The sequence below is a fragment of the Amblyraja radiata genome, chromosome 4, assembly GCF_010909765.2.
Source record: "Amblyraja radiata isolate CabotCenter1 chromosome 4, sAmbRad1.1.pri, whole genome shotgun sequence".
Taxonomy (NCBI): Eukaryota; Metazoa; Chordata; class Chondrichthyes; order Rajiformes; family Rajidae; genus Amblyraja; species Amblyraja radiata.
The window spans coordinates 116,862,382-116,886,581 of record NC_045959.1 but is presented as its reverse complement, the minus strand read 5'-3'; the positions used below and the strand labels follow the sequence as shown (position 1 = coordinate 116,886,581).

At 40.9% G+C, this 24,200-nt stretch overlaps 1 protein-coding gene across 19 annotated transcripts in view; it reads right to left on the bottom strand.

Annotated features, from left to right (window-relative positions):
- map4 (microtubule associated protein 4) overlaps positions 1-24,200 on the bottom strand; it is a 250,747-nt gene that overhangs the window by 67,413 nt on the left and 159,134 nt on the right. For 9 of the 19 annotated variants that reach the window (XM_033020304.1, XM_033020314.1, XM_033020312.1 and 6 more), the window contains 4 exons: positions 23,994-24,095; positions 22,762-22,872; positions 21,697-21,810; positions 12,484-15,015 (listed from right to left, as the gene is read on the bottom strand). In XM_033020304.1, the coding sequence (XP_032876195.1) occupies positions 12,484-15,015; positions 21,697-21,810; positions 22,762-22,872; positions 23,994-24,095 (2,859 nt within the window). The remainder of the gene's footprint in view (positions 1-12,483; positions 15,016-21,696; positions 21,811-22,761; positions 22,873-23,993; positions 24,096-24,200) is intronic. The other 10 variants (XM_033020318.1, XM_033020319.1, XM_033020323.1 and 7 more) reach the window with 6 other exon arrangements.

Sequence of the window (24,200 nt, the reverse complement as noted above, 5' to 3'; positions counted from 1 at the left end):
GGTGGTACAGCAGTATAGTTGCTGCCTTACAGCGCTTGCAGGCCAGGGACGCAGGTTTGATCTCCGACTACAGGTGCTGTCTGTACGGAGTTTGTATGTTCTCCCCTTGACTGTATGGGTCTTCTCCAAGATCTTTGATTTCCACCCACACTCCAAAGATGTACAGCTTTGTAGCTTAATTGACTTAGTATAAGTGAAAATTGTCCCTTATGTGTGTAGATAGTGTTTATATGCGGGAATCGCTGGTCGGTGCCGACTCGGTGGGCCCGAAGTTCCTGTTTCCACGCTGTATCTCTAAACTGGACTAAACTAAACCCTACTCACAGAATGTGGCTGGGCAGGGTGTTCTAGCATAAAGACCCCGTGGCAACAAAAGGCCGGCGATATAATTGATATAATAATAAGAGCTTGGAAAGTAAAAACTGTCTCAGCCATTCACCCTGTGGAAATGTTTCTGAAGCCTAATGATACTGAACTCCCAGTGGACAATGATCAGAGAAATAAAGTGATACCGGAGAAAAAGGTAGCAAAATTGTGGTATGCACTGGACATCTACGAACGAGCTGCCGGAGGAGGGGCTGGTAATATCGTCAAATTTAAGAAACATTTGGACTCAAATTTCACTGTACCTTAATTAAATTGAATCTTGAATCTTGAGGTACAGGTACAAAAGGTTTAGAGGGATATAGGCTAAACGCAGGCACATGGGACTAACATAGATGGGGCATGTTGGTTAGCGAAGGGTCTGTTCTATGCTGTATGATTTTATGACATCTAAAAAGGCTAATGCGTCCACTAACACCTCTACTTTTGGATGGGATTTGTGAGACAGTTTTACTCTGGGCCTAATACCCAAGATGTAAGCAATGAACAAACTCTCTGGGGCAGTGACAGCATCACATGAACGCTGTCAGTGGGTTGGCAGGAAAACAACAGATGACATCAGCACAAAAGATGGGAAGGCTGTGGGTCATATGGGTACAAAGGGCTGGACGTCTTGTTAAGCGTGATACAGTCAGCTGGGTTCAAGACAGAGCTGGGTGTGACAGAGAGGTATCATTGCTTGAAGTGTTGTCCCCAAAGATGTTAACAACCAATAAATGGCACAGTCCTCCTCTGAACACAATGCACGAGGAAACATTTCCCAAAGATGGTAATAGCCAATAAATATAATGCAGGGTTTGGACCCGAAATATCAAACATCCCTTTGCCTCATCAGATGCTGCCTGACCCACTGCTTTCCTCCAGCAGATTGCTTATTTGCTCCAGATTACAGCATCTGTGGTCTCTTCTGCCTCCTCTTTCCTCCCTCTTCACTAAACGTTGGTTAACCAGTTCCACAATACGCGTTAATGTATTCCTCCTGGGATCATATCTTTAGCCAACAATTGGCCTATCAGTTCCTTGCCTGAGGTAATCTGTCGCCGGCCCAATTTGTCCTGAATTTTTTTCTCGCTTCCAATATCTCTCTCCACTCCCAACTACAATCAGTCTGAAGAAGGGTCCCAACCCGAAACATCATCTATCCATTTTCTCCCAGAGATGCTGCATGATCGGATAAGTTACTCCAGTATTTTGCGTCTATCGTATTATATTGTAGGATTGACCTATCGTATCATGTATTATTGTATTCTATTATATTGAAGTACAAGACAGTGTATAAACAGGGATCTTACCTAATTAAACCTACTACTTTTTAGCATTCGATCAGATCTTATAAGGTACTTCATTTGAAAAGGTACATCAGGAAGATTCCATCAATGTTACAGATAAAGTAACACAGGAGTCCACAAGCAAGTAAGCAAGTAAGTATTCCAAGATATTCCTACTTTTTTGTAAACAATGAGATTACAACATAGGTCCACATTCCATGTCAATTTAAATGCATGTTTACTTTTTTGCAACTTCCTGATATTTTCCTCACCAATCAAATTTCAGATCCATTGCTGAAATGAAAGTCCAAAAAATTCAGTGACACCTTTGTAACTGTGATGCACCACATCTCCACCTATGACACTCCTTCCCATCTACTCCCTTGGTGTCTTGTGCTTGCTTGGTTCCAATGATCTATCTAACAGTAACAAAGCAATGCGCTCCCTTCCCAATCCGACCACACTATGGGAGGTTGCACGTAAGGTCACTGGGTCATAGGGCTTGACGCACGGAGCCGCTCAATCCATCTGGAGGACATCGCAGCTTCCGGTATATGTTGTTAATACACGAAACTCGTACTTTCCTACCTGTTAAAAACCGCCAAAATGTTGAATTTTTGCGCCGTAAAAAATTGTGGAAATCGGGGTAAGCGTGAGAGACATCGTACCCAACTTCAGAATTCCAAAAGTGAAGCGAAATGAAGGTAAAGAGAAGCGAGAGCTGAAGGGACAACAACAGCTAAAGTGCTTGGTGAACATTGGCCGTGCAGATATAGAAATTGAAAATATTGGGAATTATCACGTTTGCTCACTGCATTTCATCAACAGTTAGGCATTATTTGTGTTTTTTCTTGATTCCTTTGGTATCTAAAAGTCTCAGAAGTGATAAATTTGGCTGTAAAATTTTGCTTCAGAGGCGTTTTCTTTTTGTATGTAAAAACCCACTTGAGAACCATGGGCGATTTTAAAATTTTACAGCCAGATTTATCACTTCTGAATCTTTTTAGATGCCAAAGGAATCAAGAAAAAACAGAAATAATGCCTTACTGTTGATGAAATGCAGTGAGCAAACGGCCAATGTTTGCCAAGCACTTTGGCTGTTGTTGTCCCTTCAGCTCTCGCTTCTATCTATCGTCATTTCTCCTCACTTTTGGAATTCCGAAGTAGGCTGAAGTCTCTCACGCTTATCCCGATTTCCATAATTATTTACAGCGCAAAAATTGACAATTTTGGCAGGTTTTAACGGGCCCGCTACGCTGGAAACAATTGTAAGTACTTACCTGCAGATCATCGCGTGCACTCCAATTGGAGTAGTGTAGCAACAGTACGGGTCATGGGTCGTGACCCGACTGCCGTGAAACCTCCCTATATAGTTTCCACATGTAGGTTGAGGAAAGATGCTGCAATCATTACAGAGCTGGCTAGTTTCTAGTGTAGGGATTCAAAATCCTAATTGTAAAAAAAAACTATTGTAGAAACTTCTGGTAATGAATACAAGGTGATTGATGTATCCATTTCTGAAGATATTGTCCGGACAGTGCTAATTAATGAGCTGAGCATGAGAAAAAAGGAGCAAAAGTAGGCTATCCATCCCTTTGAGCCAGTTCTGCAGTTCATTACGATCATGGTTGACCCATCTCAGTGCCATTTTCAAGCATTGTCCCATATCTCAAATATATTGATCGTCATTTTGAAAGAATACAATGACTATGTCTCCATAACTCTCAGGGATAAAGAATTCCAAAGGCTTACCTCCTTATGACTTAATTTCATTTTTGCTTCCTACTGTGCAGTAATTCCTTAATGGCAACCAAGTGAGATGGCCCTGGAGTGAGACAGGAATCCAGTCATGCTGCCTTAAAGACACACACCACCCTGGCCATCTCTCATTTCACTCCTACCATTGTTAAGATATAGGAGTCTGAAAACTATGACCACCTGTTTATGATCAAACATAGCTGCTTCCAACTACCATCAGGCTCTTTAAAACTACAAAATACAAAAAAAAACTGTGGACTTACTTTCGTTGCACTAAGGACGAAGGAAGCAAATGGCATGTTGGCCTTCATAACGGGAGGAGTTGAGTAGAGGAGCAAAGAGGTCCTCCTGCAGTTGTACAGGGCCCTAGTGAGACCACACCTGGAGTATTGTGTGCAGTTTTAGTCCCCTAATTTGAGGAAGGACATTCTTGCTATTGAGGGAGTGCAGCGTAGGTTTACAAGGTTAATTCCCGGGATGGCGGGACTGTCATATGCTGAGAGAATGGAGAGGCTGGGCTTGTACACTCTGGAGTTTAGAAGGATGAGAGGGAATCCTATTGAAAAATATAAGATTATTAAGGGTTTGGACACGCTACAGGCAGGAAACATGTTCCCGATGTTGGGGGAGTCCAGAACCAGGGACCACAGTTTAAGAATAAGGGATAAGTCATTTAGAACGGAGACGAGGAAACACTTTTTCACACAGAGAGTTGTGAGTCATTGGAATTCTCTGCCTCAGAGGGCAGTGGAGGCTGGTTCTCTGGATACTTTCAAGAGAGAGCTAGATAGGGCTCTTAAAGATAGCGGAGTCAGGGGATATGGGGAGAAGGCAGGAACGGGGTACTGATTGTGGATGATCAGCCTTTATCACATTGAATGGCAGTGCTAGCTCGAAGGGCCGAATGGCCTACTCCTGCACCTATTGTCTATTGACTTTGGCCTTTCTTGCACTAGTTTTGGGATTATTAATTTATTTTTCTTTATTATATCTTATCACATGTACTGTGATTACGAGCCTGTCATGATGCTGTAAGTAAGAATTTCATTGCTCCATTGTAGGTACTTCTGACAATTAAACACTCTTGACTATGATGATCGACTGGAAGACTTTGGCTTTTTAGCCCAGAATGAAGCAAAGTAAACTGGGTAAGAGATACATGGCAGGAAAGGGTGTAGGAAAAAAATGGCTATTTGTTTCCTATCCCTAATTGACTCTCAACAGGATGAATGCTAGATCATTTCAAAGTCAAGTATCAGGTTAAAATCTGTTGCCATATACAAGCCAGACTCGATAAGGATGGCAGATGTTTTTCCCCTGGGGAGGACACTGGTGAACCAGATGGCCTTCTAACGAGAATCCCGTGTTTGCAGTCCTTCCTCAGACAAGTGATATTTTTTAAAGTCCAGATTGAAATTAAATTCAGCTGCCATGGCAGACTTGAATTTGGGTCCCTGGTTGTTGGTCGAGACCTCTGGTACTGGACTCGTCCAGTACTTTCACCATTGTGCCACCACCTATTTATTGATGAGACTGCGACCTATTTATTGATGAGACTGTGCTGCTTGACTTGAAGGTGTGGAGAGGCAGCAATATCGGCCCTCTACCTCTGCACTGAGTGAGTGCGGGCAAACGCAAAGCAAAGGGCAGTACCTGATGTTTTATATTTTCAAGTACTTTGTTCTTAAGGGAAGGAAGACAATAGCAAGGGAACTTTGACTGTCTTTCCTTGATTGATTCACAAAATGAAAGAAATTTGGATTGTGAAAGAAATAACCTTAACCTCAACTAAAAAGATGAATTTTAATTATTTTTTAATTTTATGAATGAAATGGATCCTCCTATCTGTACTAACTGATCCTCCTATTTGTAAGCTTGCAGGAAAAAAAATCCAAATCATGTTTTTATAAGGGCTAGAGACACAAAGATGATAAAAATGAATTCTTTCATATAGGAGCTACATCTTATTCCCTCAAACGATTAGATGAAGTGCTGTAATTTTTGCTGATACATAAAACTGTTACTTTTATCAAACCCCAAAACCATCACTCATTCAGTTTAAATGCATTTTCTTAAAAAAAATTCTGAATTCACTCACTTGCGTGATGAGATGTTGCCATAGTGATGGCATTCACTTGCCTCCGTGCAACACAGTTCTATACTTCGAGACATAACCCCCATAATTAAGTACCTTCACCAGAGACTGTCAGCTTAGTAACAATCTCGCTGACAAAGCCTTTTAACACATCAAGTACATTAAATGTCTCGTTCATTTTTTACAACCCAAATCCAGACATCTTAAATACTGTTTGATCCATAACAAAGCACCATGTTTTCCACCTAAATATGCACTCCCTCCAACACAGGCATATAGATACAGCAGCCTCATTAATAAAAGGCAACATGCTGAGGTTGGGGTAAATACACAGTCTTTTACCCAGAGTAGGGGAATCAAAACCCAGAGGATACAGGTTTAAAAGTGAGGGGGGAAAGATTTAATAGGAACCTGAGGGGCATTTTTTTTTTTTTTTTACACACAAAGGGTGGTAGTTATATGGAATGAGCTGTTAGAGGAGGTAGTTGGGGCAGGTACAATCACACTGCTTAAAAAACATTTGAACAGGTAGGATAGGTTTAGTGGGATCTGGGCCAAAAGCAGGCAGGTGAGACTAGTGCAGATAGGGCAAGTTGGTCAGCATGGGTAAATTTGGTTGAACAGCCTGTTTCCACGCTGTACGAGCCAATGACTCAATGTTTCAACTACACTTGTCAACCCTACTACCTCTCCTTAAAAGGTGCATGGGAACAGAATTATTCTCTTGTTCCCTTCCAAGTGACGTTCTATCCTGACGTAAATATATCACCAGACCTTCACAGTTGCAGCTCTAAATATTGAAACATCACAACAGTTCTACAAACCCATCTTTATCAAATGACTCCCATGTTATGACTGTTCGGGTTATGGACATTTGCCCTTACAGAATATGCATATCACCGCCCTAAGTTGTGAAATAAGCAAGAAAATTTGCTCTCGTGAAATCTGTGCAAAATAAGATAGATATAGTACAACTTTTTTCTTTTCTTATTCTACTTGTTTTTGCAGCACATGGATGAGGCAACTTTATGTGATGGAAAAATCGAGATACCTGACCGCCTGTTTTCGAAAAATGAAACCCCGTTGTAACATTGGGGTCATTTCTATTTCAAGGCATTTTGCCACCACCCTCTCAAGAACAATTAGAAATAGGCAAAATGTATTATTTTCATTTCAGAATAACAGACATGTCTGTATGACATTTTTGAGCATAAAATCTTTACACAACTTCAGTAGATTGACCTAAAAAAACAGGAAGCAAGACAGGTATGAACTGACAAGATTTCTCCACATTCCAACAATAACTCTCTCTCATAATGTAAGTTCATGAAGGCGGTATATATGTGTCAGGTCCTATTTTTAAATTTATATTAGTGTACAATGTTATGTCTTAATAACCAGGCATTTTTTTCTTGATATGTCAGCACAGAAGTGGACCAAAATGTTTGGGGGTAAGCAATTTCAGATTATGCAGAATTATATTTAGTTTAGTTTAGAGATACAGCGTAGAACCAGGCCTCTTCAACCTACCGAGTCCACGCCAACCAACAATCACTCCATACACTAGTTCTATCCTCCACTCTAGAGACAATTTACAAGATCCTGCACGTCTTTGGAATGTGGGAGGAAACCGGAACATCCAGACAAAACCCACACGGTCACAGGAAAAACGGGCAAACTCCGTACAGACAGCACCCGTGGTCAGGATCGAACCCAGGTCGGTTAGCGCTGTAAGGCAGCAACTCTACCGATGCTCCACTGTGCGGCAGCGATAATGAGTCCAAATGGTCATTATTTAGTATAAAATATGTTTCAGCCACCTACTCCCTGCATTTTGGAATAGAAGTATTTTCAAGTTTACAAGAGAACAATTCTGACAAAAAAATTTACAAAGTTACAGATAAACAATGAGAGTCTGACCATGATCGGCAAACAGTGATACATCTGCTCATTTGCTACTTGAACAGTAAACAGAGCCACTTAGCATTCAGAACACTGTGGATGGCACGAAATGTGGTGAATCACGTTGGGAAGAGAAAAAACTGATGTCACTGAACTTAGCAGAAAAACAAACTAGATTCAAAATAACTGTTCCAGCGTTCCACAAATCATCTCCTTATACTTCAGATAACTGTTCATATTTTATCTTTGAAACCAGCAGATTTCTGTCTGTCATTTTGCATTCTATTTCCTGTGATTTCTATATATCTAATAACTTACCATATAACCATATAACAATTACAGCACGGAAACAGGCCATCTCGACCCTTCTAGACCGTGCCGAACACGTATTCTCCCCTAGTCCCATATACCTGCGCGCAGACCATAACCCTCCATTCCTTTCCCGTCCATATAGTAATTAGTAGAACAAAAATCATTTTCTTTGTAAAACTCATTAACAATTATGATTTTCTAACAATAAAAGAAAAGTCCCAGGGCATGATAGTAGTACAAGACCACTGATGGAGTGTCAGAAAGAGCATGTTTGCAATTAGGGTGCAATGGGAGAGGTGAACTCCAAATTTATCATTACAAGCAGTGAAGTTTGAAAATTTAAGATTAAAAGGGCAGTGGTAATATGTTTGCAAAATTGGCCACAAGACCAAAGACAAAAATTATTGGGAACAGGCTCTTTATGAGACTGAAGATATGCTACAGACATGAGGATTCAAACCAAGTCACAGCACATACTTTATAAGACAAGCTTTCAAAGTTTATCTTATTGGAAATATTGTTAACTGCAAAGATGGTAGCAGATTTCAGAAGCACGTGCTCTCATGAAATGAGCTGTTAAATAATTTTAGAAATTATTCAGCTTCTCTAGGCCTGCCATTTTCTGAGAATCATTTGGGTAAATCAAATGTTTACCCCAGGTGTGTTAAGGGGCTGCCGAAAGTTCAGGATTTTAATAAGATAGTAAGATAAATTGTAGACCTATTTATTAAAAGGCCAGTAAGCAGAGGACATACATGTAAGATGATTGTTCAAGAAGGAACTGCAGATGGAAAATCGAAGGTAGACAAAAGTGCTGGAGAAATTCAGCGGTTGCGGCAGCATCTATGGAGCAAAGGAAATAGGCAACGTTTCGGGCCGAAACCCAAGGGTTTCGGCCCGAAACGTTGCCTATTTCCTTCGATCCATAGATGCTGCCGCACCCGCTGAGTTTTTCCAGCACTTTGGTCTACCATGTAAGATGATTGTCAAAAGAATTGGTATTGTGGGATGGAGGGAGAAATGTAGAGACTTTTTTTCTGAGCAAATTATATGACAACAGCGCTTTTTATGGGGAATATAAAGTTCAGCAATGACCTTCTTAAAAAAAACTAAATTACACAATTAGATAGGGAGATTGTGCAGGAGTGTTTAGAAAGAAGAGGGGAACAGGATCATTTTTTTTTAGAAAGGAACTGCAAACACTGGTTTAAACCAAAGTTAGATACAAAAAGCTGGAGTAACTCAGCAGGTCAGCCAGCATCTCCGAAGAAAAGGAATAAGTGATGTTTTGGGTCTTGACCCTTCTTCAGGTCTATTCCTTTTTCAAGTCTATTCCACCTATTCCTTTTCTCCAGAGATACTGTCTGACCTGCTGAGTTACTCCAGCTTTTTGTGTCTATCTTCAGAATAATTTGGGTAATTATTTTTTTTAATTGACATAGGAACAATTGGCTCCTTCTGCCCAGCATTATTTTCTGATTCCATTAGTGCAATGGGTATCTCAGAAAGGTCAATATTTTCATTGATCCCCATACATTTAAATATAAAGCTACTGCTGCACACCATTCCCCTTAACTCCTACCTTTCAATAGAGAGAGCCCAGCAACTGAAACTAATAAGCAGAATAACGTTCAAAATGATAAGAAGTTGCCCATTTGCTTGTATTTTACAGCATTACACTTAGAGCATACAACAGTACCGCACAGGTCCTTCAGCCCATAACATCTATGTTGAACACGATGCCAGGTTAAACTAATATCCTCTACCTTCTTGTACATCGTGTGCGTTTGATGTGGGTCTCAGTTAGGAGAGTAAACAGGTCATACGATGAGGAGCATATACGTGAATTACTTCAGCTACTTGCCAGGATAACATGCGGAGATAGACACACAAAACGCTGGAGTAAAACTCAGCGGGTCTGGCAGCATCTCTAGAGAACATGGTAGGTGACGTTTTGGGTCAGGACCCTTCTTCAATCAGAAGACGGGTCCCGACCCGAAACGTCACCTATCCATGTTCTCAAGAGAGTTTTCAAAATGTTCTCAAGATGTTTTCATGAAAGAGTTGGATATACCTCTTGGGGCTAACTGAAACAAGGGATAAGTGGAGAAAGCAGGAACGGGGTACTGATTTAGGATGATCAGCCATGATCATATTGAATGGCGGTGCTGGCTTGAAGGCCTGATTGGCCTACTCCTGCACCTATTTTTTATATTTCTATCTGATTAATATCCTTCCATCCCCTGCACATCCATGTACCTATCTAGAAGCATCTTAAACGCCACTATTGTATCTGCCTCGAACAACGAAACTGGCAGTGTGTTACAGGCACTCACCACTCTCTGTGCAAAATAACTTGCCCCGCACATCTCCTTTAGACCTACCCCTTGTCGCCTTAAAGATATGCCCTCTATCTTTTCAGCCTGGACACTGCAGTCTTAAACCAAATTCTCTTTTAAAAGGCTCCATCAATAAATGGGGTGTAATCTTTGGTATTTCAATTGAGGTATAATCTTTGGTATTTCAATTTCTCTAATAAAGTTTATGACAAGAGAAAGTCAAGGCCAGGAAGAGGCCATACAGACTATTATCTCTACTATTATTCAGGAAAACCAGCATTTTGAATGCTAATGTCAAATAGAGAGCCTTTAAAATGATATGGGGAAAATGGGATGTATTCAGCAAAAAAAAAAACTTCATCTACAAGATCTATTAAACTCTCAACTTATATACTAATATGGATATAACAAGATGTCCATGACAAATATCATGACTGGAGATTTGACTACAATCTGATTAGTCATTCCCCCATGGATCAAGTGGAATTTGCATTATACAGATACAGCATTTTATCCTGAAGATTAACTAAGTGAGGAAAGTGACTGAATCAACCAAATATTTGAAAAGTTAAAGGCCTATGAAAATGTACTTAAGAATACATATCTTCACAGAAGATTTCACTTTTGATAAATTCAATCTGTTTTTATTGTTTTTAAATGTTCGCAGATTGCTGGAGCTTGATGAATCCAAAAACTATATATCAGTTAAAGCTGACAACTAATTTGGTCCAAGTTGCTTTAATCCACACAAATTAAACTGTTTACGTTTCACTCGTGACTGATGAAGATTGCACCTGGTTTCTCATTTCTCCTGATGTCAACAATGAATCAGACAAAGTAAACCAGAACAACTTCAAATGCCTATCAGTTACTTGCTGGACCATTCGAAAACTAAAGTGCCTGTCCCACTTGGGCTTTATTTGCGCGTCATTTACGCGACAGGCCGGTAGTGACTGACGCGCGACTGTTGCGCGAAAATCGTCTAGCAGTACGACAGTCGTGCGCCAGGTGCTCTTGAGAGCCCTGCTTCTTTTGGGAGCCATTTGCGGTCGTTCGTACTTAGTCCAATCTCCGTGGCAAGGATTTTCCCAGTGAAAATCAAAGATACTATGGCGAAAATTTTTCAAAACTACGCGCGCTTTATACCCAGGTGGTCACGTACGGGCAGCTCATGGTTACAGACGTTGACGCACGGTGACACATAATAAATGAGCATAGGCAACGTTCGTGCGTCACCATGCGTAACCATGCGTCACCACGTGCTACACGTACGCCGTCAGTACGTCAGCGTACATCAGTACGTCAGCTGATGAGCCTCACAAAATCCTTGGGCGCCGGATGTCACTGCATTCGCTACCAAGCCTCACCACGCAGGCGTCACGACACGCCAACCAATTTTTAGGATGTCGCGTAAATGATGCGCAAATGACACCCAAGTGGGACAGGCCCTTAAATCTATTCTCCTTTCCACCACCTTATCCTAAGCCCCATTTAAACATTTCATTCGATTTTACCTTAAATAATTCCCAACTTCAACCATTCCAAATGTCTTCTAATCCTTCCCATCGATTTGTTGCGCATTTGATTAGATACTTCAATATTGCTAACTGCTCAGTTTCGCATGGCGGATAGAAATAAATTGCTGAACCAATGTAGTTAGTCTAAATTTCACACTGATTTTGTTTAAATAGTGAATCCATCTGCTAATGGAAAATGTTTTTAGATGACATAGGTAAAGCCCAAATAATGCTTCATCATCATCCTCCCTGATTGCCTTTACGGACATAGGACAATTTTAGTAAGACATTGTATTTGCGTTATCTGTAAATAACTTAATTGTCTTGTATTTCCCACCACAGTCCATGGTCTAGGTATTAATGTACTCATATGTGCAACTTTAGAAATTCATGAATATGTATCAGGTCGAGTTCCTTGCATTATTTAGACAACAAAGATGTTCCAAAACAAATCATTTTTCATTTGGGAAAGTGAAACAAATTCCAGGATTGACCATGTAAGTATATAATATCTAGTTAGATATTTAGGCACTTACCGTTCTTATTCTTCTCTTCTGCTACTCCCCTCAAAACAATGTAAATGTGAATTCAACAGGATAAAATAAGTGCTATCAAGATTATTTTTAAACCAATCAACTGCCATGCTGAAGGTTATAAAGATGCTCAGTAAACACGAGTTGCTAATTTCAATCCACAGAATCCTTAGGGTTAGTAAGCAATGGATTAGTTTCAAGTTCAAGAGAAGTAGTGCATGCAAAACGACGGGTGCTTTAGTAAACCAAAGGCAGATATCATGCTGTGCCATTACAGTCAGTTTGAAATTCCGATGGCAAGATTTTGTAAGTTGAAGCTGGGGAGAGGAGTGGGGGAGAGGGAAGGTGGAGAGGAAAAGTGCTCTTGGAACACACCTTCATCTGGACGAGGACCTTTATCCAGATGCCCCTGATCAGCCTGTGCACATACATTTCCAATCTCCTTTGGTTCCAGAGGATCATCACCATCTCCCACTCGTTGATTCGGTGCCTTCGTGACCTTCGGGTGCACCGGGGCCTTCAAGGCCCTGTGCTGCTCAGAGGTCACTTTCACCCCAATCTCCTTCTGTGAAATACCTTTGGTAGGTCCTCGCTTTTGGAGAGGTTTTGCACCTCCTTTTCTCAAAGGTGACTTTGGACCTTTCTCCTCGTTGTCATCCAGCTGTTTTGGTGCTTCGTGCTTCAGTGATTGGGGAGCAACTTGGCCGGTGCCCTCCGAGGCTCTGACTTCAGTTTGACATTCCAGAGGAGCTTCCACCTTCTCAATCTCCTCAGAACGTTGCTGTAACTTTGGAGCAGTAGTCTCACTGCTTGGACATTCTAGTGGACTCTCGGTAGGCTCTTTCACCTCAGTTTTCTGCTGCGTTTCAGTGGGTGTAAATTCACTAGGTTCATCCAGAGCGCATTTTTCTTCAGTAGTATGCTGTAAATCAGGGAGAGTTGTTTCTGCATTCATATGTTCTATCACCTCCGTTACCTCTAATGTTTGATGTGACTCACGGATCTCTGGTTCTTTTGTCAGTGGATGCTCTATCTCCTTCACCTCAGTTGATTGCTCGAACTCAAGTGCACCCATTTCATTCCCATGCTGCAGAGGACTCTTTTCTACCTCCTTTACATCCGGCTGTTGCGCTAGTTCAAGGGTATCTGCCTCTCTATACATACAGTGTGAAGGGCTTTCTGCTAACTTTGTCTCTACTGATGTTTCCTCTGACTGTTGGGGAATAGTTTGTCTAGCAACTAGTTCTAGAGAATTTGCATCTGCATCCTTCACCTCAGGCAACGTATTTGATTCAGGGGAAGTATCTACATTTTCTATAACCATCTCTGACATATCCACCACAGGCATTTGCTGGGAGTCAAGGCTACGTATTTCTCCACGCATTTGATGCAGAGGCATCTCTGCTGTCCTGTTCACTTCAGATGTTTCAGTTGATTCAGGGGGAGTAACTTTTCCACTAACAGAGTTCTCAATCATCTCCTTCACCTCAGACATGCACTCGGGGAGAGAAGGTGTACTTTGTTTAACAATGTTTTCTACGCAAGGATTTGCTATCTCCTTTGCTACCTCAGGCACTTCCTTCCATTCAAGAGAAGTCGTTTCTCTATCTAGATTTTCAGTAAGGGTCTCTGCTATTTCTTTTACCTCAGATGATAGCAGCAACTCCTGGGAAGCATTTTCTACACCTTCAAGTTGCGAGTTGGTCTGTGCAACTTCTTCCACTTTCTGCAGCTCAGGGACAGTAATTTCCCTACTTGTGTTTTCCAGGGGAATCTGGACTATTTCACCCGCTTCAGGTGTTTGTTTTGTCTCGGAGGGAGCAGTTTTTGGATCTACTTGTTCAAGGATAGGCACTTCCATCTCCTTCAGTTCAGGCGCTTTCCTTGACTCAGGGGGAGCATATTCTACATCCCCAAGTTCCAGAGAAGTCAGTGCTAATCTGTCCATCTCAGCCTTTTCCTGAAACTTGCAGGAAGCAGTTTCATCGCTGCATTTGTCTGAAGAAGGCTGTAGCACCTCTTCTACTTCACACTTTTGGAGAAATTTAGGGGAGCTAATCTCCCTGCTCCAAGAATCCAAAGGGTGCTCAGTCCATTCCACTTCTGAAATTGACTTCACCTGCGATGCGCTCTTTGACAAAGCTACCTCTACTCTTTGGCTCTCTCTCCCTGCTGATTGAGGCCACTCTGAAGAGGTTTTAGTATTCGGCAAAGGGACTGAAGCCATTTTTTCTCCGGCATATCCTGTTGTCCAAGCACTTGGCACGTTATCCGACGGTTGCGCTTTTACCTTCATCCCTGGCATCTCCTTACATGACTTCTCAGTGTTAACAACCATTTCTTTGTGCTCTTGTATCCCTCCGGAAGGCAGCTCTTCTAGCCGCTGATCAGAAATAATTCGATGAACATCTTTAGCTTTAGATGGCACATCTACTACAGGTTGAGATGCCTTGGGATGTGAACGCTTTTTCTTTTTCTTCTTCTTCTCCACCGCCACTTTGACTACTTGGGATTCTTTGGCTTGGGCGATTTCTCTTACTTCATCTGCAGACTTGCCTTTCTCAGAGGCAGGTTCCAAAGGTGAAGCTTCAGTAACTGGTATAACTGTGCTTGAGGTGGTGCTGGTAAGTCCCGTCGGAGTATCAATGTTTCTGCAGGAGGGTGGGAATGGTTCTGTGAAGACAGGAGTTTCAGTGCCATGGCCAAAGTTCTCCTGTTGCTGGGCGTTCAGCGTGTTGTTTGTTGGTGCTTGCACTTGAGCATCAACAATGACCTCTGTTGTCATCATCTTTGACAGAAAGTGATCGTCAATTATGGCAGCACTGCTCAGAGCTGGATTGCTGCAGTCTACAGAGTAGAAAGATGTTTCAACTTGAGTCAAGCTGGTCAATGGTATACCAAGTTCTTCTACACAAGGGAAAAATAGCAGCTAAATACAACATCATTATCAACTCTAGATACAAATATTTTCAGCAATTCTTTTGCTCTCCTATGCTGTATACTTCCACAATTGTGGCACCAGTGTTCAATATGCAACATTCTGGTAAATCTTTAAAACACAGAAGAAAGAAGCACTGATTTCTACAACATTAAGCAATACTAGTAAGGCCCAAGTTCAATCACCACCATACACTTTAACACAGATTTCATCATGATGGTTCCATCGCCCAGTTATTGAAGTCAAAAGTGAGCTGAAATATTGAGAAACTAGAGTTTGTGCTTCTGACACCTGCTGAAGATAAGGATATGTACTACTGCAATGGATCCCCATATTTGATTAGTTTGGTCACAAAAGAAATACCAAATGCAGTTTTTAATCTATGATTGTCAACTGCGAAATAACTTTTTTTTTACTCTTCAAAGGGATTTAATTAAGCTGGAAAGGGTGCAGAAAAGATTCACCAGGATTTAACCATGACTCGAGGGCATGAGTTATGAGGAGAGGCTGGGTAGTTTGGGACTTTTTTCCTTGGACTATATAAGAGGCTGAAGGGTGAATTTATTGTGGTATACAAAATCATGAGGCATAGAGAAGGTGAATAGTTACGGTCTGTTTTCTAGGTTAGAGGAGTCCAGAACTAGAGGGTGTAGGTTTAAGGTGAGCAGGGAACATTTTTCAAAAGATCTGCGGGGAATTTCTCCACCCAGAGAGTGCTGAGTATATGGAATGAGCTGCCAGAGGAATCTGTCAACGCAGGTCTAATAGTGATATTTATAAGACATTTAGAGGTACATGAATAGGAAATGTTTAGAGGGGATATGGGCTAAACACAGGCAGATAGGACTTGTCAGCTCTAAACCCTGGTCGCAATAGCTGAGTTGGGCTGAAGGGCCTGTTTCCATGCTGTATGGCTTGAAGAAATGCAAAAACAATACCCTGTTGGTCAAATGGATAAAGAGATGTGTCCAACTTACCCAGATTTTATCAATATAATCTCGTTCTCATCTCCCAATACAGCTTGCATATACATATTCCATTAATGGCAGCAATGAATCTAAACACTAATAATTAGCAAGGCCTTTGTCAAGATCCTGCATGATTGGCTAGTCTGGAAGGTTTGATCACATGGGAACAGGTGAGCTGGCTAAACTTGGTTTGATGAAAGGCAGTGGTAGAGTTGTTATTCATATTGGAAGCTGTGACTCGTGGCGTCAGGCAAGGATGAGTGCTGGTTAGTTCCACTGTTGTTTGTCATCTGCATTAATGATTTGGATGACAATGTTGTTTACATAGTCAGTAAGCTTGAGAACGTCTGTAAAATTGATGGTATAGTGGACAGTGAAGGTGGTCATCTAAAGATTGCAACAGGGTCAGGATGAATTGTGTTAAGGATCTGCAGATGGAATTTAACTCTGACAAGTGCGAGGTCATAGAGTTGTACAGCACGGATAAAATCCCTTCGGCCCAACTTGTCCATACTGACCATAATATCCCATATATATACACCTGTAAATGTTTCCTGTCCATGCACCTATCCAAATATCTTTTAAATGCTGTTATAGTTCTTTCCTCAACTTTGTGTTGCACTTTGCTAAATTAAACCAGGGTTGGACTCGCACACTAAATGGTAGGGCCATGGAGAACAGAGAGACCTAGGAGTACAGAGACATAGTTCCCTGATAGCGGCAATACAGATAGATCGGGTGGTGAAGGCATTTTGCATGCTTGCCTTCACTGGGTCAGGGCATTGAGTACTGGAACATTATATTGCTGCAACTGTACAGTTTGGGCACTGCGAGGCCAATTTGGAGCATTGTGCGTAGTTCTAGTTGCCCAGCTATAGTGGATATGAGACACTTCCCATATAAAAGGGGCAGTAGTTGCTCTCTTTTGATGATCCTTGCTAACACTAAAATGGTATGGGTGTTCTGTACCACTTATCAACCCATGTTGCAACACTGTTTATGTTTTGTTGTGCGCAGATATGCTTAATTCCATTCATATTCCTGAAATAAAAAATCTTAATGGAATTATCGATGAATAATCATATTTCACTGGAGTTTAGAAGGATGAGGGGATATCTTATAGAAACATATAAAATTATAAAAGGACTGGACAAGCTAGATGCAGGAAAAATGTTCCTAATATGGGGCGAGTCCAGAACCAGGGGCCAGTCTTAGAATAAAGGGGAGGCCATTTAATACAGAGGTGAGAAAAAACAGAGTTGTGAATTTGTGGAATTCCCTGCCACAGAGGGCAGTGGAGGACAAGTCACTGGATGGATTTAAGAGAGAGTTAGATAGAGCTCCAGGGGCTAGTGGAATCAAGGGATATGGGGAGAAGGCAGGCACGGGTTATTGATTGGGGACTATCAGCCATGTTCACAATGAATGGCGGTGCAGGCTGGAAGGGCCGAATGGCCTCCTCCTGCACCTATTGTCTATGTTTCTATGTTTTTATGTCATGGAGGGGAGGGTCTTAATTAAACAATTGAAATGATGAGCTTTATAATTGAATATTTAAAATTAGGGATGGTGTGACAAGGGAGAGAGCAGCAAACTCTTCCTCGTTTATTGGAAGAGGCCTCAGATAGAAAATAGGTGCAGGAGGAGGCCATTCGGCCCTTCGAGCTTGCACCGCCATTCATTGTGATCATGGTTGATCGTCCTCAATAAATTACCCGTGCCTGCCTTCTCCCCATATCCCTTGACTCCACTAGCCCCTAGAGCTCTATCTAACTCTCACTTAAATCCATCCAGTGACTTGGCCTCCACTGCCCTCTGTGGCAGGGAATTCCATAAATTCACAACTCTCTGATACATGATTTTTTGTATTGTATTGTATTTTAATGACCACACAGCCAGGCTGGTGGAATTTGTTTTCAGTACAGCTCGGTACAGGTTCCAACATTTCATCAAACATTAAACTTGTAACATAGAAATACATACAAACAGACACATTTCATAATACATAAGGGCCATGCTTATTCGTATTTCCTAAAGTTTTAAAACTGACAGCTGGAGAAACTAAAAATATTTGTAGCAGTGGGAGGTTCTAGCAATAGTGGTTAGGAGAAAAATTATGAAAATATTGATGGGATATGTGCATGAGGATATGGAAATAGGAAAATAACGGTGGAGGATAAATTGTGCCACAAACCACAAAGGAACGGTTTCGATGATTTAACATCAATTTAACGTTTTGTTTATTGGTCCCCTTCAATGGAGCAGCATTCCATTTTTTCCCACAGCTGAGCATCATAACAGGATGCTCCAAACCTACAAACCATTCAAGGAAAGGAGGGGCAGGCGAGACATAAATTTAAAATCCGGCGCTAAGCCCACTTTCCCACTTCCTCCAATTTTATAACCAGATAAAAATAATGTTTCTTTTTGTCAATGGATAGAAAACAAATTGCCCTTGACATGAGCTCCTTGCCTCTGCACCCCCATTAATACCAAGCAAATAAAGAAAGGTGTGACAAGATATTGAAAGCTGCGAGCTGTTTACTTTGAAACAGCCGAGCAATCCATAGAATTGGGTCACACATTAAATCCAAAATGAATGAGGGTCACTCCTCAATAACACTCATCTTTCCACTACCATTCTTTGGCACAGCACGTAACACCATGTTACTAAACCACAAGTGAACACCCTCTTTACCCTCACTCCCTTTCCTCCACCTAGCAACGCTCTCATTATTGCCTGAAAGGTTAAGTTCTGGTGCAGATCATCCTACACACACAATTTTCCGGTACTCTTCCCATGTTCATTTGTATCTGGAGTAGGTTCCATCCGTCATCATCAGATCTATATAGACTGCCCTCCATAATGTTTGGGACAAAGACCCGTCATTTATTTATTTGCCTCTGTACTCCACAATTTGAGATTTGTAAAATCACATGTGGTTAAAGTGCACATTGTCAGATTTTAATAAAGGCCATTTTTATACATTTTGGTTTCACCATGTGGAAATTACAGCTGTGTTTACACATAGTCCCCCCATTTCAGGGCACCATAATGTTTGGGACACATGTCTTCACAGGCATTTGTAATTGCTCAGGTGTGTTTAATTGCCTCCTTAATGCAGGTATAAGAGAGCTCTCAGCACCTAGTCTTTCCTCCAGTCTTTCCATCACCTTTGGAAACCTTTATTGCTGTTTATCACCATGAGGACCAAAGTTGTGCCAATGAAAGTCAAAGAAGCCATTATGAGACTGAGAAACAAGAATAAAACTGTTAGAGACATCAGCCAAACCTTAGGCTTACCAAAATCAACCTTTTGGAACTTCAATAAGAAGAAAGAGAGCACTGGTGAGCTTACTAATCGCAAAGGGACTGGCAGGCCAAGGAAGACCTCCACAACTGATAACAGAAGAATTTTCTCTATAATAAAGAAAAATCCCCAAACACCTGTCCAACAGATCATAAACACTCTTCAGGAGTCAGGTGTGGATTTGTCAATGATCACTGTCCACAGAAGACTTCATGAACAGAAATACAGAGGCTACACTGCAAGATGCAAACCACTGGTTAGTCGCAAAAATAGGATGGCCAGGTTGCAGTTTGCCAAGAAGTACTTAAAAGAGCAACCACAGTTCTGGAAAAAGTTCTTGTGGACAGATGAGACGAAGATTAACATATCAGAGTGATGGCAAGAGCAACATATGGAGGAGAAAAGGAACTGCCCAAGATCCAAAGCATACCACCTCATCTGTGAAACACAGTGGTGGGGGTGTTATGGCCTGGGCATGTATGGCTGCTGAAGGTACTGGCTCACTTATCTTCATTGATGATACAACTGCTGATGGTAGTAGCGTAATGAATTCTGAAGTGTATAGACACATCCTATCTGTTCAAGTTCAAACAAATACCTCAAAAACTCATTAGCCGGCGGTTCATTCTACAGCAAGACAATAATCCCAAACATACTGCTAAAGCAACAAAGGAGTTTTTCAAAGCTAAAAAATGGTCAATTCTTGAGTGGCCAAGTCAATCACCCGATCTGAACCCAATTGAGCATATCTTTTATATGCTGAAGGGAAAACTGAAGGGGACTAGACCCAAAATCAAGCATAGGCTAAAGATGGCTGCAATACAGGCCTGGTAGAGCATCACCAGAGAAGACACCCAGCAACTGGTGATGTCCATGAATCGTAGACTTCAAGCAGTCATTGCATGCAAAGGATATGCACCAACATACTAAACATGACTACTTTCAATTACATGACATTGCTTTGTCCCAAACAATATGGTGCCCTGAAAAGGGGGGACTATGTATAAACACTGCTGTAATTTCTACATGGTAAAACCAAAATGTATAAAAATGGCCTTTATTAAAATCTGACAATGTGCACTTTAACCACATGTGATTTTTTTCTATTGCAAATCTCAAATTGTGGAGTACAGAGGCAAATAAATAAATGATGCGTCTTTGTCCCAAACTTTATGGAGCGCACTGTGCCTACACATTACCAGAAGTAATATGCTTTGCCCTCTCCCTATGAAAATAAACATCCCTACCCTGACCTTGACATTAGCAAGCTCAGGAAATACAGAAGAGCAGCCCTGTCTGCATAGCTTAATACTGGCACATTTGACAATTGAACCTGTTATGGAATACTCCAAAAAACAACCTTCACTACGTAATGACTGCAAGGCAAAGTTAAACTCAAATTCAGGTCAAACAGATTTGTTTTATGATTTTTTGTCCCAAAAAAACCACAGCAAAAGTATTAATACAGCTCTGACTCAGCTAAGGAGAAACCTGCACAATGAATGGTGGGACCCTTTTAATTCCCTGGAAAAAAATTTGGAGCAATCAATCACCTTCTGCGTGTCTGCAGTCACATGCAGACCAGAATGAAGGGTTAACTGTTTTGGTTCTTAAGTGAAACTAGCAAAGGCGTTGAATTGTCACAATCATCTGACACTTTGATAAAAATATTTTTTTGATGGCAAACCAGATCTAAAATGTAATCTCACAAATTGTCATGGTAGCATTTGATCTCCTGACCAGAGTTATTGAAATTGTATCATTGCAATTATTATATCATAACATAACAATGAAAGTAACTCCTGCAACTAAATTGGGAAAAGACCAATACATACAAAGTAAACCAAATGGAAATGCACCAATTTAATTTGGGGCTGCTCCCCCTTGAGACAATTTTCTTTAACTTTTGTGCAGCACCTCTACATAACCATAACAAGCAAGATAATATCTTGTTCCTTCTTTTGAAGGTGAACACTCCTTCCTAAGTTCTCAGGATGATGGTGCACTCGTGATGAATCAAGTCGGAGTCTTTAGACAAAATCCAGATGAATAATATAGCAGTCACATCCAAACCCAGAGTGCATTTTCTTGCAAAGAAGACAAAAATCAGAGAACAGGGGCATAGGTTGATAATTCCTCTCCACCCACCCATTCCTCTCCACCCTCTGCCTCACTACCACACTCCTCCTGAAGGGATGCAGAGATCAACTGCAACTTTGACTGTTATTCCAGTTGGTTACACTTAACTCAGCATTAACATGGGATTGAACCAAGGCCTTGGTGATATGTATAACTCATCATATGAATCATAATGGGCAAAAGTTCTTAAAACAAAGATGTCTAATACTGCAGATTAAATTTCATTCCGTACCTTCTGTTTCCTGTGCTGACTCCATGCGCTGTTGAGATGGCGTCAGTGGCAATTCAACCCTTTCCAAGTCTTGTTCTAATTGCTTTACTTGCAGATTTCCTTCAAGGTCTGTAACTACAAACAAGGTAGAGATTTACAAAACAAATCTTTGCAAACCATCTCTGTTCACATGATTATACATAAATGAAAAACCCTAATCAACTAGCAATTTAACATTAGTACTTAAAAGTATATATTCTTCTGGCATAGGCCATTCATGCCAGTGTGATGGCCCAGCCTTGTATATTTCTTTACTTTTAATACTTATCTACCACCCCCATAATAATACAATGGTCTCTGTCTCAATGGCTGTAACAATGTAGACCGTGCTCCAGTAATTTTCCAAAAATGTAAAACCTAATGGCCACATAGTGTTTAATGCCCACTTATCAACAAATAGATTTTTCTTTTAAATAGAAGCACTTTTACAGATTATTATGCAATGCAAATAACTCAAGAGTGATACCTCACCCCATTATTACCCAATGACATCTGCATTTTCTATTTGGAAATCACTCAAAAGACAGCACCATGAATCTCAACAATCTTTTCCAAAGAAATGCTGAGATCACGATATCCCTTCTGTTCCACTCGCAGAAATCAGAGTTCCATGAATTGTATTAATTAGTTTCACATATGAGAGTGGTGAATCTGTGGAATTCTCTGCCACAGAAAGTAGTTGAGGCCAGTTCATTGGCTATATTTAAGAGGGAGTTAGATGTGGCCCTTGTGGCTAAAGGGATCTGGGGGTATGGAGAGAATACAGGATACTGAGGGATGATCAGCCATGATCATATTGAATGGCGGTGCAGGCTCGAAGGGCCGAATGGCCTACTCCTGCACCTATTTTCTATGTTTCTATATCCTTAAAGCTCATTACCCTGTAGCCCATAGAATATGGCTCTGAATCATTTGGAAAGTCAAGCCATTTAAAATGGTCCTAAAGATCTTCACATAACACAAGTTCTGCTTCAGAAAAGCATGTCAGCAACAAGTGCAGAGTTGCTGCAATGTAATTCTACCTACTGGATTCCACCTCTGCTGGTGAAAGTGTCATGCTGCTGTTCGTGACTTCCTCCTGATAACCGCAAAGGTCTTCTTCAAATGCTAAGGGTGCTGTAACAGCAGCCATGGAATCTGCACAAGCACAACAGAGGTTTGTAAGATAAGTATAATGCAAATGTACAAGAGCCTTTTCTTGAATGGCATCCAGAAGCACTTAGCAGTACTGAGCAGAAGTCCAGTTCAAACCTTGGATTAGTTTAAGGGGATACAATCCAAAAAGACAATTCTCCATGTTCCCAAAAGGCTTCTTTTTGCCCCAAAAGTCACTATTTCCATGAAACCTAAGCTTGCAGGAATATTTCTGCACATATGTAGTGAAGAGAGACTGGGATACATGATCCACTAACTTGACACTCAATGTAAGTGTCTGTAAGAATGGCCACTTAGAAAAGTGGTGCTGAAATATTCATGATGTGAAGTCACACTCAGCCAGGATCATAATCAGTGGGGGGGAAAAAACAAAAAAAATAGCCCCCAAACGCTCATTGTCCATACTGCCCAATCTCCCAGAAAATTCAAAAGGACAGCTAACAACACAGAATAGCTCACAATGGCAAAAAATAAAAGAGCTATTAGACCCAAACAGATGGGACACTTTCACCCAAGTTGTGGACAGGTTCCCATGAGAAACACTCGAAATAGACATAAGAAATGGATTCAATAGACTTTTCTGATTTCACATAAAAGAATATATAAAAAAGGAGAGGAAAGCAAGAAGCATTGTACATTGTGATGCTTATAAATAGGCAGATGGACTAGATTGCAATAGGAAGAGTGCGCAGATAAAAGGTAAGATTTTTCCCAAGAGTATTGTCTAGATATCAAAGGCAGCTGTTAGAAGAAACTCCTTGATTCAGTGGCATTGGTAAGGTTAAAGACAGATTTGGGTTTAAAGAACCTTAAAAAAAACTTCTACAAACTTGCTGAAGGAAATAGAAGACAGACATGGCTTAAAATAATGAATGAAGTGTGCGCTCCATTTGGAGACCAGATGTTAAGAGTAAGAAGATAAGTGAAAGATCCAAGGGAAAGCATATCCAGGTTGAGATAGTGACTGCTAGATGCAGAGAAATGAATAACTGAAAGTTTTCATAGTAAGGTAGAAAACTGAGAAACATCCAAGTAAGCAGTACACAAAGTTCGACAATAGCAGTCAAATGCTGAGTTTGATCCAACTCTTTGCCTCTTTATACCTCTGGTTTCAAGAGTAGTATCAAGCATTTCTCCTTGCTGAGAAGCCATTTCTTCAAAAGAAAGCTGGGTCACTTCTGGGCTTTCTTCAAATGTTGGCTCTTCTGCAAGATGTTCAGGGGGAGAATTTTGTTTTATTAATATTTGGATGACAGTATTATTATTCAAACCATACAGCTCACATATAAAACTTACCTTCACCTCAGCGA